The 19,482-nt window shown below is 38.8% G+C and overlaps 1 protein-coding gene across 1 annotated transcript; it reads left to right on the forward strand.

Moving 5' to 3' along the window:
* The first annotated feature begins 15,005 nt into the window (after positions 1-15,005).
* LOC147498126 (uncharacterized) lies at positions 15,006-15,899 on the forward strand. Its single transcript, XM_086563137.1, has one exon. The coding sequence runs from the start codon at positions 15,006-15,008 to the stop codon at positions 15,897-15,899; it is 894 nt and encodes a 297-aa protein (XP_086419263.1).
* The last annotated feature ends 3,583 nt before the right edge of the window (positions 15,900-19,482 follow it).

Raw genomic sequence — 19,482 nt, forward strand, 5'->3', positions numbered from 1 at the left:
AATTCAAGTCTAAATTAACAACTAAGAAATGATTAACAACTACGAATCGAATTTAGATCTAAGTAATTTTAAATAACAAAAACTAAAATTATGAAGAACTCACTACTTTTATTAATCTAATAAAGGAATAACAACGATTCAATAATCTAAATTAAAACAAGGTATGAAAACTAATTAATGGAAAGAAAACTAGATCTAGAACTATGCTCTAATGGCCACTTTTTACCATAAGCTAAGGATTACTTAAGAGCTAAGTCTTGTGTGTTGAAATAGAGGAGACCAGATCCACATTTCGTGTATGGGCTGAAGAGCCATGTTTTGGGCGGAAAATCGATCATAAAGCCCAATTTCTTCAATCTACATAGGCCTTTTCAGCTAGATTTGACTTCCACAGACTTTTCGCATACTTTTGCTTCACTGATTGGGTCAAGGCTTAGACCATTGGAAAGCTGATTCCAAGCCGGTCATTTTGGCATAAGGTAGGCCCAATTCCGAGGTCTGAGCCCAAAGATATGATCTTCGGATATTCTCCGGACTATTATGTGCTGTTTCTGCCAGCGTGACTTTGACTTTTCAGCTTTGGCCGGGCTTTGCAAAGGCTTTTCCTACTTTTTTTTTTGCAGGCAAAATGTGAATATATTAATATAAATATAAGGTTACATGGTGGAGAATCATTAACATGTTACATGAGGGTTCCCACCACCTAACAAAAGACAGAGCGTACTCTAGCTAAATAAAAAATACAGCTGATCAGGGCTCTCAATTTTGGGTACAAAAGATGGCCGTGATTCACTCCATTCCGATGCATCCATATCCAATGTTGCCCCATGCTTTGCTGCGGAATCAGCACTGAAGTTGGCTTCTCTCCAACTGTGTGTTATCCTGTAGGAGAGCAAGTTCTGAGTGGCTCTTTCCCATCTAGTTTTCAGTTTCCATGCAATGTGACCATTTGCAAAAGACTGAGCAACCGATTGGGAGTCTGTTTCAATCCATATTACCCTCCAGCCATGAGCGATTGCTCTCTCTGCTGCTAGTACAATCGCGATGCTTTCTGCCTCATAATTGGTGACCACCCCGAGTCCTTGTGCCAGAATTCCAAGTAAGTTGGATTGGTAATCTCTGAATGTTAAACCTGCTCCTCCTCGTCCCGGGTTCCCAAGTGAACATCCATCACAGTTGATTTTAATCTCTCCTTGTCCCGGTGGGTACCAGCTTACTTGTTGGATTTCTTTGAACGGCTTTGGCTTGCATTCGATGTCCCAATATTGTAGAATATCCAGATCGGCAGCAGTGTTGTACATGTGACTCTTGGTCAGACGCCCAGTAACTTGAATGCCCTTCCTTACCTGGTTCCTTATATGTCCGGCACTGAAGCTGGAGTCGCTGTATCTCTGAGAATTTCGCATCTTCCAAATGGCTACTAGCATACTTAGAACTGCCGAAGTCCATAGCTCTCTGATCAAAGGACTTGCGAGCCTTTTAGCTTTGATAAGCCCCTTTATGTCTATCTCCCCTGTTGCTAATTGCGGATTCAAATGAAATTTTTGAAGAATCCATTCCCAAAGTGCTTACGATATGGGACAACTCCATAGCAAATGCTCGTAACTCTCCTCCTCTTCTTTGCATCCGTCACATCTGGAAACAATCGGTATGCCTTTGCTCTTCACCTTATCATCCGTCGGAATGATTCTTTGGAATATTTTCCATGCAATTCCAGCTGTTCTGGGGTGCACATAGCTGTTCGAGATGGTATTGCCCCACCAGACCACAGCCCCTTCTCCGGTTATTCGAAAGCGAGAGGACACCGAGAACTTCCCTTCCTTATCTGGTTTCCAGATTCTTCTATCCTCGATCCTCGATTTAGAGGAAGTAGAGACTTAAGATCCATATCAAGACGAAGAATACATTGATCACACTATCAGTAAAGCTCCATTAATTGTTCACCATCGGGTCCCCGACTTTTGAAGAATGATTACTCGGTCAAATTGCGGTTCGCAGTCCATTGCCGAGTTTGTACCAGCCTACACGATCTCTCCGGACATCTAGGGTGCTACCCGAGCCAATAGACCAGCCCATATGCCCTTTCATTTCTTCCAAAGCCCATTTCAGCCCTTTCCAAATGGATGAGCATTTGTGGCTAGCCAACCACCTTCCGTGCTTCAATTTATATTTCGCACCATATCTTGTGACCACCGGTTGTCCGCCCGTGGTCATTTGCCATGCCAATTTCATGAGCAGAGCAAGGTTTAACTCCTTTAGGGGTCTAAGACCTAGACCCCCTTCCTCCTTTGGCTTGCACACTTTTGCCCATTTTAGCATGATAGTCCTACTTACTGCTGGGTTTCCGGACCAAATGAAGTTTCTGATGGCTTTTTCCCCTTCCTTTATGCTTTGTCTCGGCCATTTGTAGATTCCCATGTTATATACTGGCATACTGTTCAGAATGGACTGTGCAAGGACCACTCTCCCCTGAAATGAAAGTAGCTTTCCTGCCCATCCACTTGCTTTCTTTTTGATCTTGTCAACTAGAATTTGCATGCTGGATTGTGTGACACGTCCCTTGAAAAGTGGTACCCCCAAGTATACTTCAGGCAATGAACCTTCCTTTATGTCAAATAGCCCTTCCACCTTTCTTCTTTTGGTGTCTGTCATGCTTCCGAGGAACAACTTGCTTTTTTCCTTGTTGATGAGCTATCCAGCCGCTAGTTGGTAAGCATTCAGGCATTCTCGCAAGTATCTGAGGCCTTTTAAACTTCCATTGGCGAAAAGGATGATGTCGTCCGCAAACAGGAGGTGTGATGGAGAGTATGTATTCCCAACGAAAGCCATGGGGATGGTTCTGCCGGAAGTTTGCAGTCTCACTACGCTTCTGCTAAGCGCATCCTCAGCAATAGCAAATAGGAGCGGTGATAGGGGATCCCCTTGTCGAAGTCCTCTGCCAGTACCAAAAAACGCTTTTCCTACTTGAATCTTGGCCTTTAATCAGAGAACTTCTTAGCAACCAACCATTGCTCCTTTATCTCGCCAAAGTGAAACATTTTTGCACATACTTGACTTCAATGCCTGAAATACATAAAAGCATGTAATCAGCATGAACACTTATTTATTACTCGCATAATTTGTCTAAAAAGGTTATTGTTAAGGGGTTAAAACCAAAGTTATGGGCTCTTATCACAAGCTCTTTGGTAGGTATGTTCATTCAATCAATCAAGTGTTTTGCATTCATTATAATGCAAGCTCACACGTAAGTGTATTCAATCAAGTGTTTTGCATTCATTCAATCAATAAAGTGTTTTACTTTCATTCTAATGCAAACTCACATGTAGAAGCATTTAATCAAGTGTTTTGCATTTTGTTGGTGTAGAAAGTGGGGTTTTGGTGGTTAGAAAGTTGCTCATCTTCGATCTAACTTATATGATCTAGGCTAGGGTTTAGGGTTTGGGGTTTAGAGGATTAGTCCTTGTCTTACAAAGGGTTTAGACATTGATCCTTGAAGCCTTTGAGTGTTTCCTGCACTTTTGAGTTTTTGGACCCCTGAGTTCACTTTGATAGTTGACAATGACTTTGGTTGTTGACCGTGGAATATTGAAGTTTGACTTTTTGGCATTTTTTCCCAGTTGTTCCATGAGGTCCCTTTTTCTCTTTTTGGCTCTAAGACACGTTATTTGAGGTATTAGTTCTAGAATAGGGTTGTCTCCTGAAAAAGCGATAAGAACATGAGTTTTCTGCAATCAATCAATCAATCAGGTGTTTTGCATTCATTAAAATGCAAGCTCACACATAGGTGCATTCAGTAATGTGGTTTGCATTCTTTCTAACGCAAGCTCAAATGTAGGTATGTTCATTCAATCAATCAAGTGTTTTGCATTCATTATAATGCAAGCTCACATGTAAGTGTATTCAGTCAAGTGTTTTGCATTCATTCAATCAATCAAGTGTTTTGCATTCATTCTAATGCAAACTCAAATGTAGATACATTTATTCAAGTGTTTTTCATTCTGTTGGTATAGAAAGTGGGGTTTTCGGGTTAGGAAGTTGTGTATCTTAGATCTAACTTATATTATCTAGGCTAGGGTTTAGGGTTTAGAGGCTTAGTCCTTGTCTTAGAAAGAGTTTAGTGATTAATCCTTGAATCCTTGAAGTGTTTCCTGAGCTTTTAGAATTTTGGACCTTTAACTTCAGTTTGACGGTTTACTATTACTTTGATCATTGACCGTTGACTTTTGACAGTTTGACTTTTTAGCACTTTTTCCCGATTGTTCCATGAGGTCCCTTTTAGGGAACTTTTGTCTCCTTTTGGCTCTATAACACGTTTTTTGAGGTATTAGTTCCATAATAGGGATGTATCCTGAAAAAACGATAATAACATGAGTTTTCTACAATCAATCAATCAATCATGTGTTCTGCATTCATTAATAATGTAAGCTCACACGTAGCTGGATTCAATCATATGTTTTGCATTCTTTCTAACGCAAGCTCGCTTGTAGGTACGTTCATTCAATCAATCAAGTGTTTTTGCATTCATTAAAATGTGAGTTCACACGTAAGTGTATTCAGTTAAGGGTTTTTCATTCATTCAATTTATCAAGGGTTTTGCATTTATTCTAATGCAAACTCACACGTAGATGCATTTAATCATGTGTTTTTCATTCTGATGGTGTTGAAAGTTTGGTTTTGGGGATTGGAAGTTGTTTATCTTAGATCTAACTTATATGATCTAGGCTAGGGTTTAAGATTTAGAGGCTTAGTCCTTCTCATACAAATGGTTTAGAAATTGATCCTTGAAGCCTTAGAGTTTTTTCTAAGCTTTCGAGTTTTTGGACCCTTGAGTTCACTTTGACTGTTGACAATTACTTTAAATTTAATCAAGTGTTTTGCATTCTGTTGGGGAAGAAAGTGGGGTTTTGGGGTTCGGAATTTGTTCTCCTTAGATCTAACTTATATGATCTAGGCTAGGGTTTAGGGTTTAGAGGCTTAGTCAAGTCTTACAAAGGGTTTAGACATTGATTCTTGAAGCCTTTTAGTGCCTCGTGAGCTTTTGAGTTTTCGGACCCTTAAGTTCACTTTCAATGTTGACCGTTGACTTTTGACAGTTTGACTTTTAGGCACTTTTTCCCAGTTGTTCCATGAGGTCCCTTTTAGGGTCCTTTTGTCTCCTTCTCGCTCTATAACACAGCTTTTGAGGTATTAGTTTCAGAATAGGACTGTATCCTGAGAAAGCGATAAGAACATGAGTGTTTTACAATCAATCAATCAATCATGTGCAAGCTCACACGTAGGTACATTCAATCATGTGTTTTGCATTCTTTCTAATGCAAGGTCGCTGGTAGGTACGTTCATTCAATCAATCAAGTGTTTTGCATTCATTATAATTCAAGTTCACACGTAAGTGTTTTCACTCAAGTGTTTTACATTCATTCAATCAATAAAGTGTTTTGCTTTAATTCTAATGCTAACACACACGTAGATGCATTTAATCAATTGTTTTTCATTCTGTTGGTGCCGAAAGTGGGGTTTTGGGGTTTGGAAGTTCTTCATCTTAGATCTAACTTATATTATCTAGGCGAGGGTTTAGGGTTTAAAGGCTTAGTACTTGTCTTACAAAAGGTTTAGTGATTGATCCTTAAATCCTTGGAGTGTTTCCTGCGCTTTTGAGTTTTTGGACCCTTGAGTTCACTTTGACAGTTGACCGTTAACTATTGACAGTTTGTCTTTTTTGCAGTTTTTCCCAGTTATTCCATGAGGTCCCTTTTTATCTTTTTAGCTTATAACACGTTATTTGAGGTATTAGTTCTAGAATAAGGCTGTCTCAGGAAAAAGCAATAGGAACATAAGTTTTCTACAATCAATCAATCAATCAGGTCTTTCGCATACATTATAATGCAAGCTCATAATTAGGTGCATTCAATGAAGTGTTTTGCATTATTTCTAACGCAAGCGCACTTGTAGGTACGGTTATTCAATCAATCAAGTGTTTTGCATTCATTATAATGCAAGCTCACACGTAAGTGTATTCAGTCAAGTGTTTTGCATTCATTCAATCAATCATGTGTTTTGCATTCATTCTAATGCAAACTCACACGTAGATGCATTTAATCAAGGGTTTTTCATTCTGTTTGTGTAGAAAGTGGGGTTTTGGGGTTTGGAAGTTGTTCATCTTATATATAACTTATATTATCTACGCTAGGGTTTAGGGTTTTGAGGCTTAGTCCTTGTCTTACAAAGGGTTTAGAGATTGATCCTTGAAGCCTTTGAGTGTTTTCTGAGCTTTTGAGTTTTTGGATCATTGAGTTCACTTTGATCGTTGACTATGACTTTGATTATTGACTGTTGACTTTTGACAGTTTGACTTTTTGGCACTTTTTCCAAGTTGTTCCACGAGGTCCCTTTTTCTCTTTTTGGCTCTACAACACGTTATTTGAAGTATTTGTTCCTGAATAGGGTGGTATCCTGAAAAAATGATAAGAACATGAGTGTTTTACAATCAAACAATCAATCAAGTGTTTTGCATTCATTATAATGCAATCTCAAACGTAGGTGCATTCAATCATGTGTTTTGCATTCTTTCAAATGCAAGCTCGCTGGTAGGTACGTTCATTCAATCAATCAAGTGTTTTACATTCATTATAATGCAAGCGCACACGTAAGTGTATTTTTTTTTTTGATTGGCAAGCCTGTTTTAAATGTGATCAATAACTCTTTGATGTTGGCGTGGTTCGATCCCCAGGCCTCTAGTATCATCACCCAAAGGTTTTACCGACTTTGCTAGTCGGCACCTGCAACACGTAAGTGTATTCAATCAAGTGTTTTGCATTCATTCAATCAATCAAGTGTTTTGCATTTAATCTAATGCAAACTCACACGTAGATGCATTTAATCAAGTGTTTTGCATTATGTTATTGTCGAAAGTGGGGTTTTTAGTTTTGGAAGTTGGTCATCTTAGATCTAACTTATATGATTTAGGCTAGGGTTTAGGGTTTAGAGGCTTAGTCCTTGTCTTAAAAGGGTTTAGACATTGATCCTTGAAGCCTTGGAGTGTCTCTTGAGCTTTTGAGTTTTCGGACACTTGAGTTCACTTTGAATGTTGACCGTTGACTTTTCACAGTTTGACTTTTGGGCACTTTTTCCCAGTAGTTCAATGAGGTCCTTTCCCTTCCTTTTGTCTCCTTCTCGCTCTATAACAAGGCTTTTGAGGTATTAGTTCAAGAATAGGATTGTATCCTGAAAAATCGAATTTTTTTTTAGTGTTTTACAATCAATCAATCAATCATGTGCAAGCTCACACGTAGGTGCATTTAATCATGTGTTTTGCATTATTTCTAATGCAAGCTGGTAATACGTAAAATGAACAGTTCTACTCACAAATAAAAGATAGAATTCAAACGCAAGTAAAACTAAAATTGAACGAAGTCTAGTCGATTATATATCAAAGATTTCTACTCTCGATTCTATCGAAATAGAGTTGGTGTAAAAGATTTGTTCTACTCCTAGTTCTTTAGAATTAGCGTTTCCTAAGTTCTTTATCCAAAGTCAATTTATGAATTTAAACAATAAGTTATATCAAATACTTAACTATGATAGTTCTATCCAAAGTCAATTGGTTCTTAAGTAATCCCTAGTTGTTCATTTATGAATTTTCTCATGGTGAACTAATCAATGGAATGCAAATTATACTCAAATACTTAACTATGAATTTAAACAAGACACCATATAAAGATTGTAAATAAATTAATTTGATTTAAACAATAATTCAAGTATAAATTAACAATGAAGAATCAAAATTAGATCTAAGTAATTTTAAATAACAAAAACTGAAATTATGAAGGACTCACTACTTTTATTAATCTAATGATGGAATAAAATTGATCCAATAATCTAAATTAAAACAAGGTATGAAAACTAATTAATGGAAAGAAAACTATATCTAGAACTATGCTCTAATGGCCACTTTTTACCCTAAGCTAAGGATTACTTAAGAGCTAAGTCTTGTGTGTTGAAATGGAGGAGACCAGATCCACATTTTCGTGCATGGGCTGAAGAGGCATGTTTTGGGCCGGAAAATCGATCCCAAAGCCCAATTTCTTTAATCCACATACGCCTTTTCAGCTGGATTTGACTTTCACAGACTTTTCATCCACTTTTGCTCCACTGATTGGGTCAAGGCTTAAATCATTGGAAAGCTGATTCCAAGCCGGTCGTTTTGGCATAAGGTAGGCCCAATTCCGAGGTCTGAGCCCAAAGATATGATCTTTGGATATTCTGCGGACTTTTATGTGCTGTTTCTGCTAGCGTTGACTTTGACTTTTCAGCTTTGACCGGACTTTGCAATGGCTTTTTCTACTTGAATCTTAGCCTTTAATCACAGAACTTATTATCAACCAACCCTTGGTCCTTTATCTCGCCAAAGTGAGACATTTCTGCACATACTTGACTTCAATGCCTGAAATACGTAAAAGCACGTAATCAGCATTAACTCTTATTTATTACTCGCATAATTTGTCTAAAAACATTATTGTTAAGGGGTTAAAACCAAAGTTTTGGGCTCTTATCACAAGCTCTCTGGTAGGTACGTTCATTCAATCTATCAAGTGTTTTGCATTCATTATAATGCAAGCTCACACGTAAGTGTATTCAATCAAGTGTTTTAGCATTCATTCAATCAATAAAGTATTTTACTTTCATTCTACTGCAAACTCACACGTAGAAGCATTTAATCAAGTGTTTTGTATTTTGTTGGTGCAGAAAGTGGGGTTTTGGTGGTTTGGAAGTTGTTCATCTTCGATCTAACTTATATGATCTAGGCTAGGGTTTAGGGTTTAGAGGCCTAGTCCTTGTCTTTCAAAGGGTTTAGACATTGATCCATGAAGCCTTTGAGTGTTTCCAAAAATTCAAAAGCTCAGGAGCTTTTGAGCTTTTGGACCCCTGAGTTCACTTTGACAGTTGACAATGACTTTGGTCGTTGACCGTTGACTATTGACAGTTTGACTTTTTGGCATTTTTTCCCAGTTGTTCCATGAGGTCCCTTTTTCTCTTTTTGGCTCTGCAACACGTTATTTGAGGTATTAGTTCCATAATAGGGTTGTCTCCTGAAAAAGCGATAAGAACATGAGTTTTCTACAATCAATCAGGTGTTTTGCATTCATTATAATGCAAGCTCACACATAGGTCCATTCAATAAAGTATTTAGCATTCTTTCTAATGCAAGCTCGCTTGTAGGTACGTTCATCCAATCAATCATGTGTTTTGCATTCATTATAATGCAAGCTCACACGAAGGTGTATTCAGTCAAGGGTTTTTCATTCATTCAATTTATCAAGTGTTTTGCATTCATTCTAATGCAAACTCACACGTAGATGCATTTAATCATGTGTTTTCCATTCTATTGGTGTTGAAAGTTTGGTTTTGGGGATTGGAAGTTGTTCATCTTAAATCTAAATTATATTATCTAGGCTAGGGTTTAAGATTTAGAGGCTTAGTCCTTCTCATACAAATGGTTTAGACATTGATCCTTGAAGCCTTGGAGTTTTTCCTAAGCTTTCGAGTTTTTGGACCCTTGAGTTCACTTTGACCGTTGACAATTACTTTGCATTTAATCAAGTGTTTTGCATTCTGTTGGGGTAGAAAGTGGGGTTTTGGGGTTTGGAATTTGTTCACCTTAAATCTAACTTATATGATCTAGGCTAGGGTTTAGAGTTTAGAGGCTTAGCCCTTGTCTTACAAAGGGTTTAGACATTGATCCTTGAAGCCTTTTAGTGCCTCTTTAGCTTTTGAGTTTTCGGACCCTTAAGTTCACTTTGAATGTTGACCATTGACTTTTGACAATTTGACTTTTGGGCACTTTTTCCCAGTTGTTCCATGAGGTCCCTTTAAGGGTCCTTTTGTCTCCTTCTCGCTCTATAACACAGCTTTTGATATATTAGTTCCAGAATATGACTTTATCCTGAAAAACCGATAAGAACATGAATGTTTTACAATCAATCAATCAATCATGTGCAATCTCACACGTAGGTGCATTCAATCATGTGTTTTGCATTCTTTCTAACGCAAGGTCGCTGGTAGGTACGTTCATTCAATCAATCAAGCATTTTGCATTCATTATAATGCAAGCTCACACGTAAGTGTTTTCACTCAAGTGTTTTGCATTCATTCAATCAATAAAGTCTAATGCAAACAGACACGTAAATGCATTTAATCAAGTGTTTTTCATTCTGTTGGTGTAGAAAGTGTGGTTTTGGGGTTTGGAAGATCTTCATCTTAGATCTAACTTATATTAACTAGGCAAGGGTTTAGGGTTTAAAGGCTTAGTCCTTGTCTTACAAAGGGTTTAGAGATTGATCCTTGAATCCTTGGAGTGTTTCTTGAGCTTTTGAGTTTTTGGACCCCTGAGTTCACTTTGACAGTTGACCGTTAACTATTTACAGTTTGTCTTTTTTGCTCTTTTTCCCAATTGTTCCATGAGGTCCCTTTTTATCTTTTTGGCTCTATAACACGTTATTTGAGGTATTAGTTCCATAATAAGGCTATCTCCTGAAAAAGCGATAAGAACATGAGTTTTCTACAATCAATCAATCAATCAGGTGTTTTGCATACATTATAATGCAAGCTCATACTTAGGTGCATTCAATGAAGTGTTTTGCATTCTTTCTAACGCAAACTCACTTGTAGGTACGTTCATTCAATCAATCAAGTGTTTTTCATTCATTATAATTCAAGCTCACACGTAACTGTATTCAGTCAAGTGTTTTGCATTCATTCAATCAATCATGTGTTTTGCATTCATTCTAATGCAGACTCACACATAGATGCATTTAATCAAGTGTTTTTCATTCTGTTTGTGTAGAAAGTGGGGTTTTGGGGTTTGGAAGTTGTTCATCTTAGATATAACTTATATTATCTAGGCTAGGGTTTAGGGTTTTGAGGCTTAGTCCTTTTCTTACAAAGGGTTTAGAGATTGATCCTTGAAGCCTTTGAGTGTTTCCTGAGCTTTTGAGTTTTTGGATCATTGAGTTCACTTTGACCGTTGACTATGACTTTGATCATTGATTGTTGACTTTTGACAGTTTGACTTTTTGGTACTTTTTCCCAGTTGTTCCACAAGGTCCCTTTTTCTCTTTTTGGCTCTACAACACGTTATTTAAAGTATTAGTTCCACAATAGGGTTGTATCCTGAAAAAACGATAAGAACATGAGTGTTTTACAATCAATCAATCAATCAAGTGTTTTGCATTCATTGTAATGCAAGCTCGTAAGTGCTTTCTAGCTTAGTTGGTAAAACCTTTGGGTGATGATACCAGAGGTCTGGGTTCGAACCCCGCTACACACTATTAAGTTACTGATCTCTTTAAAAACAGGCTTGCCCACACATTTTAAGTAAGTTCCTTCTAGCTTATTTGGTAAAACCTTTGGGTGATGATACCAGAGGTCTGGGTTCGAACCCCGCTACACAGTATTGAGTTACTGATCTCTTTAAAAACAAGCTTGCCCACACATTTTTGTGTAAGTGCCTTCTAGCTTAATTAGTAAAACCTTTGGGTGATGACACCAGAGGTCTGGGGTTCGAACCCCGCTACACACAATTGAGTTACTGATCTCTTTAAAAATAGGCTTGCCCACACATTTTTTAAAATTAGGTGTTTTGCATTCATTAGTTGTCATGGTGGCCTTTAGTGAGCGATTTTAAACACTAAGGGCATTTTCGTCTTTTAACCAAAAAATTAGATGGAAGAAGACAAAACGAGTGAGAATGAGAGCGGGATTCAGAAAACACCAAGCAAGATTTCAAATAGAGATGAGGATGAGGAAGCAGACAAACTAGAATATGAGTTTGAGAGGGTTAATGGGAAGGGATCTCTTGAGAGGTTGCTGCAAAGAAGAATGATAAGGATTCATGAAGAACTTCTTCTACAGCGAGAGGATGAAGATGATACAGAGGGGGAAATATCTATGGAAGGAAACTCAGGTAAGACCGCTGAAGTTGATACAGAGAAGAGAGGAGATGAATGGGAACGCCATGAAAAAAGTACCTTAGAAACGAAGAATCTTAGATCCATAAATGTCGGATCTGAAAAAACGACTTACATAAGGTCCGAAACACCTCGGCAATGATCAGTTATCTTGAAACACCTCGGTTTCGATGGAGTCGGGGGCAACCACAAGAGCATGCTAGGGTCGTGAACAAAGAAGGATAAGTCGATTCATCATTTGGGATCCACCATCATAGAAGACATAACTTCGAAAGTTAATAAGAATGATGCTACAACCTAACTGGGAAATGAGTGTGATAAGGGCGGGGTTTTAAAGAAGTGACAATGGTGGGAAAAAAAGCTCATGGGTGGATATCCTAGGTCGTGAGTCTATTGAGAAAGATAAGCTGGAGTACGTGCAACCTACACTAGTGAATGGGAAGCCTGTACTCCATGTTAAATCGTCGCAGTTCATGAATATAAACAAAAAATATGAGAGACTGATTGTGGGGAGTTTTGTGGGAAGGCGGTTGGGTTTTAACTTTGTAAAGGAAACAGTTTAGCGAATATGGAAGGTTAAAAGTTTCACTATGAGGACATATGGTGAATGTATGTTTACATTTGAATTTGGGAAAGAAGAGGATAGAAGCACAATGCTGGACATAGGATCGTTCCACATTGCCAGCCAGCTATTTGTAGGCCGTGGAAGGCTTTTATTGAGGCAGAAGCAGATGATTTAAGACAATTCCAATATGGGTCATTATGAAGAAATTTCCAATGGAATTATGGAACAAGGATGGGTTTAGTAAAGTGGCAAGTGTCATTGGGACGCCATTGTTTGTTGATAGGTTAACTGAATCAATGACACGGACTTCTTATGCGAGAGTATGCGTAGAGATAGATACGGAGTGTACCTATCCAAAGGGATTACCAGTTATAGTGGATTAGAAACGAACGTTCAGCATTTTTTTTTATTGGCAAGCGGGGTTTTTTAATTAAGAGGTCCCCTACCCCTTCCCATAGGGAAAAAAAGAATTATTACAATCTTAAGTACTCAACCCCATTAGCATCTCCAAACACTATTTTCTTTATATATTCAGAAAATGAGCTTGGGTGAGTTCAATAAAGAAAACATTAGGTACATTCTCTGCTAATTTATCTGCTAACCTATTACATTCCCTAAAAATGCGAATAATATCAAATAACTCTAGACTAGCAATCTGTTTCTTTATGTCTTCAATCATCTTCTTTGCTCTCCATGGTTGCTTTCTTTTCTTGATGAGAGACAGCACATTTGTTGAATCTGTTTGCGCCTTAATCTTCTTTATGTTGTACTTGTGTGCTAACTTCAATCCTTGATGTAGTCCTTCTAACTCAATGAAAGCAATTAAATGGAAATGGGACTTACCTTTCGCTGCTGCCATTACTTGTCCTTGATCATCTCTTAAGGTCGCCGCCCATCCTCCTTGCATGCCTGTTAGTGTACCATCAGTGTTTAAGTTCACTATTCCTATCCCAACTTTCTCCCACTTACATCTTATAACCGTTGCACAAATTGGTTCGGTGTGGACATTCCATCTCTGCATAAACTCATCTCTTTCCTGCCCTTCCTTCATCTTGTATGTGATCGAGCTTAGCTTTGTCTTGACGTTGTGCATGATCAGCTGTACCATTTCATTAATGAATCTTGTCTTTCTCTCGAATATCCTATTGTTCCTCTCCCTCCAGATCCAGTAGATAAACGCATTTGTGACCAGTTTTAGTGTGTCTTTCTTACTGCCTTTTCCCTTGCTATTCTGACACAGCCATTCAATTTCATCTTGCCACGTCCTCATATACTGCCTGCTGTAACCTGCAAGTGACATCAGTGATCACCATATATTCCGAGCAAAAGAGCACTCGAAGAACAGATGTTGATGGGTCTCCGTCTCTCTCCAGCATAACACACAAATGTCATCATGTATAATGTCTCGCTGTCGCATTTTATCCCTTGTTTTTAGTCCTTCATTGAAGAACATCCATCCAATGAATGAGTGGCGTGGAATTCTGTTTGGAAACCAAATTAAGCCTTGCCAAGCTGGCGTCTGCCTAACCTTCCTTAAGCTATCATAAGTGTCCTTTAGCGTGAACTCTCCTGTGAATGTCTCCTTCCACACCACACTGTCACCATACCGTTCACCATACCGTTTAAGTATAACTGGAAGCCTCAAAGGTGTGCTAAGTGCAAAGTTTTCGGTCATACAGAGTTGAAATGTCCAAAGCAAGTTAAGCAAGGACAGGAGCAGAAGCAAGGGGTCTGGTTACATAAAGAAGGCAATAAAACTAAGGAACCTAAAGGGAAAGCAATCCAACAAGAAGAAGTGACAAATGATGAGACAGAAAACACAAGAGCAAATGATACAAGGAGCACATCTATAATTATCAGAACTGGAAATCAAGAGGGAATAAAGGGCACTGAGGGAGGAGAATTACGCGGAATAAAGGCAGTGCATGAAAGAGAGGCAGCACAAGTAGTAGAAGAGGGGGAAGAAAAAGATAAAGAGGAGAAATGGCAAACGCCAAAAAAGAGGAACACTTGCAGACCAAAAGTAGTACAAGAGGTGATGACACACAATGTGGTGGTAGTGAGAGAAGGAGACGCAGCTGTAGATAAGGAGAAGGAAGTGCATAACAAAGTAAAAACAGAAATGAGATGAGCACAGATGGCGAGAATAGGGGACAGAGGTGAAACAAGTATGAGAAAACAAGGACCAGAAGGGGTATCGAAGATGAGCAAGAATACTAAGATTCCAAATTATGGGAAATCTAACATAGTGGTTGCGAAGTACGATCACTCTAATCCTAAAAGGAATATTAAATGATTGGTAATAGGATGTTGGAATGTGAGGGGCCTAAACAGAGCTTTTAAGTAGTTTGAGGTGAAAGACATGATAAGACGGAAAGAATTGAGTGTGTTTGGACTGATTGAAATGAAAGTGAAGCAAGCAAAGATGCAAGAAGTCATTAACTGCTGCTGTAATGGATGGATGGTGAAACATAACTATGAGTATAGTGCAAAGGGAAGGATATGGTGTTCTTTGGAACCCACAGAAGTGTAACTTGAAAATTATAGAGAAAGGTGAACATAGTATAACTATGGATGCTGAACTGATGAATGGGAAATCGTTCGTAATAGCATTGGTTTATGGTTCTAATGATAGAGACAAGAGAAGAGAGTTATGGAGGATACAGAAACCATGGGTTGTAATAGGAGATTTTAACTCAGTATTGAATGGGCAAGAAAGAGTAGGAGGGACGGAGACAAGACCGTATTACTTCCAAGATTTGCTGCATTGTGTAACAATGGCTGGGTTAGTCGACTTGAAATATTCAGGGAACTTCCTAACATGGAGCAATAAGCAGACATTGAGGCTATGGAGGAAACTAGACAGAGTCATGGTCAATGCGGAGTGGATAAATGAGTTTGGAGATACAAAAGCAACTTTTAAAAACCCCGGAGCAACATCTGATCATTCATCAATGGTGGTGGAAACGATAAAAACAAAAGGGCAATGTAAAAAGTCATTTCGATTTTTCAACTACTGGATTAATGAGGAGGGGTTTTTTGAGGTGGTTCAGGATGCATGGGGGGTGTCAGTGGTAGGAAATCCGATGTACACCTTCACAAAAAAGCTAAAGAACGTCAAGAATGATTTAATCAGCTGGAACAGAGAAAAAGGAAAGGCATGCACAAGGAAAATAGAAGCGGAAAGAGAACTAGAAGAAGTACAAAATCAGCTACAGAACCAACCATTGGATCAACAGCTCATCACACAGGAGAGAGTGATAACAAGAAAGTACGTCAAAGCTGCTATAGAGGAGGAGAATGAGTGTAAACAAAAATCAAGGGATCAGGTAGTAACTCTTGGAGACGGCAATACAAAGTATTTTTTTTAACTCAGTAAAAGTGAGAAGGATGACAAACAAGATTAACTACCTGAGAGATGGGAATGGGAAGATTCTGGAAGAGATAGAGAGTATAGGGGCAGAATGTGTGAAGTTTTATACTGACCTATACAGCCCGGATCAGATCGAAGAAATGGATTTCAGTATGCTAGAGGAAATTCAGGTAGAACAGCTAGATCAAAATACTCAAGAGGAGCTGATAAAGGAGGTCACTAGAGATGAAATTATTGAATGTCTATTAGGTATAGACAGTGACAAAGCACCAGGGAGTGATGGGTTCTCTTCATTATTCTTCAAGGCTGCATGGAGGATTATAGGCAATGAGTTTGTTAAAGTTGTGAAGAATTTTTTTAGGTCAGGCATGATGTTGCAGGAGGTGAATACAACATGTATTACCTTGATTCCTAAGATACCAAAGCCTACCTCGTTGGGGGATTACAGGCCCATTGCATGTTGCAATGTGATTTACAAATGCATTACAAAGATCATGACACGCAGAATGAAAGCATTCATGGCTCAGGTGATATCTCTTAATCAGTCAGCATTCATTTCTAGCAGAAGTATCTATGATAATATACTGCTTTTGCATGAGTTACTACACAATTACCACAGGAATCATGGCCCACCTAGATGTGCTGCTAAGATTGATCTAAGGAAGGCTTATGATACTGTAAGATAGGAGGCTGTTATGTTTGCTTTAACGAGAATTGGAGTCCCCTTACAGTTTGTACAGTAGATTCAGAAATGCAAAGAAACACCGAGATACAGCATTATGATAAATGGAACGCCTTTCGGGTATTTCAAGGGAAAGAGAGGTATCAGGCAAGGGGACCCAATGTCACCTTATTTATTTGTACTAGTCATGGAGTTTTTCACTCAAATGCTTAGACGGAAAGTGGAGGAAGGAGAATATAGGCTTCATTATAAATCAGAACCCACTCATCACACATTTATCTTTTCATGAGATGATTTAATTGCATTCATGAGTGGAGACTTGGGAACGATATGAGCTCGAAGGAAACTCGAGCAAGTTAAAAAGTGCTTTCGGGGATTGCAAGTTAACCTACAGAAAAGCAATATGTTCTACTAGGGTATGGATGCGACAAGATGTACACAAGTCGAGAGTATTATTCAGTTCCAAAGAGGAGAGTTGCCGGTGAGGTATCTGGGACTACCTTTAATAACGACAAGATTAAAGAATACTGATTGTGTGGCCTTGATAGAAAAGGTAAGGACCAAAATACAAGAATGGAAAGGACGCGCACTGTCATATGCGAGGAGACTTCAGTTGTTAAAGGCAGTACTGAACAAGATAAGTATATACTGGACGTCCTCTTTTGTGTTGCCACAGCAAACAATTGACACCATAAATCAAATGTGCAGAAACTTCTTGTGGTCGGGGCCTGAATGCGCTACATCCCATGCACTTATTAGTTGGGAAAGTTTGTGTTTCCCGTCTGAAGAAGGGGATCCAGGGATTCGGAACCTCAGCACATCCAATATGGCAGTGAACCTAAAACACATTTGGAACCTAGTGAGTGGGAAGGAGACGCTATGGGTAAAATGGGTTAAGCTGAATCTGATCGAGGGCAGAAACTTTTGGCAGTTACAGATACCAAATGATTGTTCATGGGTTTGGCGCCATATTTTGAAAAACAGGAAGGATGCAAAACACATTGCTCAGCACCAGATCGGAGATGGAAGGGGTACCATGTTTTGGTTGGATCCATGGCATCCGATGGGCATATTGAAAGAGTTTTTTCCACTATCTCTTCTTTATGATTCAACCTGTAATCTAAACGCACCAGTCGCAAACTTGATTGAAAATGGGCGCTGGAATACACCATGGCACATTCGAGTCCACATGCCAGACATTATTAATGAAATGGAAGAAGGGGTTAAGGTGGGCAGAGATGAGGACAAACTCATCTGGAATGCATCGGATAAGGGGGAGTACACACTTAGAGACACATATGAGAGTGTAAGAGAGACAAAGAGACCGAATACATGGCATAGCATCATCTGGTTTCCCAACAGAATTCTGAGGCACTCGTTTACAGCTTGGCTAACTCTGAGTGAAGGATTAAAGACTCTAGAAAAGATGGAGTGGAATATAGTACAAGATGATAATTGTGTTATCTGTGGGAGAGAAACAGAGACAGTAAGACACCTATTCTTTGATCGTAACTACTCAAAGTTTATATGGAAATATGTACTCAAGTTTGCAGGTTATCAAAGGGCGAGAGCTGCTTCATGGCAACTGGAAATCGCATGGGTATAACAGGTGGCAAAGGGAAAAGGCTATAAGCAAGACCCAGTTCGGTTATTGTTTACTGGCTTCATATACAAAGTGTGGCAAGAGCGAAATCAGAGAATTTTTCAGCAAAAAGAAAATGTGGCAGAGCATGTGGGGAATGAGATCATAAGGGATGTAAGTACCAAGCTACAGTCACTCAAAACTGAAATGGAGGAGGGCCCCGAGCGGAACAGCTTCATGGAGAGATGGAACATTCAAGTGGGAACGAGGAAAAAAAGGTGAATGGGAGAGAGCTGGAGCAGGCATATACAACTTGAATATGGATGGCACACTCAAAGGAAGTCAAGGAGGATGGACAGCAGTGTTTCGAGATGTGGATGGGGCTGTGGTTGCAGCAGCACATGGTAAAGTAGACTATGATTCAATAGACTTGATTGAATTGCAAGGGATTGAACAAGGGCTGAGACTTGGATTGCGAAAAGGTTATCAAAGAATGAGGGCTAAAAACAGGACTCGACTTGTGTAATGCTTACATGAAGAATGAAGGGCAGCACCCATGGCGGGCACATCACATGATGAAAGAGATACATGACATGATAGAACAGCTAGAAGATTTTTCCATTATGCATGTATTTAGAGAAACAAATAAACTAGCAGATATACTAGCATCTACCATACCTACTGTTAGTTATATAGAATTTAATCTTAGTTCTTTTTTAGAGGATGTAAAAAAGATTATATATGATGATGCCATGGGCAAAGAATATGTAAGAATGTAACCGAGCTATGATTTTATTATGAATAAAAAAGGGGTAAGGGACCTCCCAAAAACCCTGCTTGCCGTTTAAAAAAAAAAAAATGCAAGCTCAAACGTAGGTGCCTTCAATCATGTGTTTTGCATTCTTTCTAATGCAAGCTCACTGGTAGGTACGTTCATTCAATCAATTAAGTATTTTGCATTCATTATAATGCAAGCGCACACGTAAGTGTATTTTTTTTTTTTTTTTATTGGCAAGCCTGTTTTAAATGAGACTAGTAACTCTTTGATGCTGGAGGGGTTTGAGCCCCAGGCCTCTGGTATCATCACCCAAAGGTTTTACCGACTTTGCTAGTCGGCACCTGCAACACGTAAGTGTATTCAATCAAGTGTTTTGCATTCATTCAATCAATCAAGTGTTTTGTATTTATTCTAATGCAAACTCACACGTAGATGCATTTAATCAAGTGTTTTGCATTCTGTTGTTGTCGAAAGTGGGGTTTTTGGTTTTGAAAGTTGTTCATCTTAAATCTAACTTATATGATTTAGGCTAGGGTTTA

The sequence above is a fragment of the Coptis chinensis genome, chromosome 5 (genome assembly GCF_015680905.1).
Source record: "Coptis chinensis isolate HL-2020 chromosome 5, ASM1568090v1, whole genome shotgun sequence".
NCBI lineage: Eukaryota > Viridiplantae > Streptophyta > Magnoliopsida > Ranunculales > Ranunculaceae > Coptis > Coptis chinensis.

What these genes read in the sequence shown, in the direction of transcription:
- LOC147498126 (XM_086563137.1), top strand. Translation starts at nt 15,006, where the DNA reads ATGAGTATAGTGCAAAGGGAAGGATATGGTGTTCTTTGGAACCCACAG.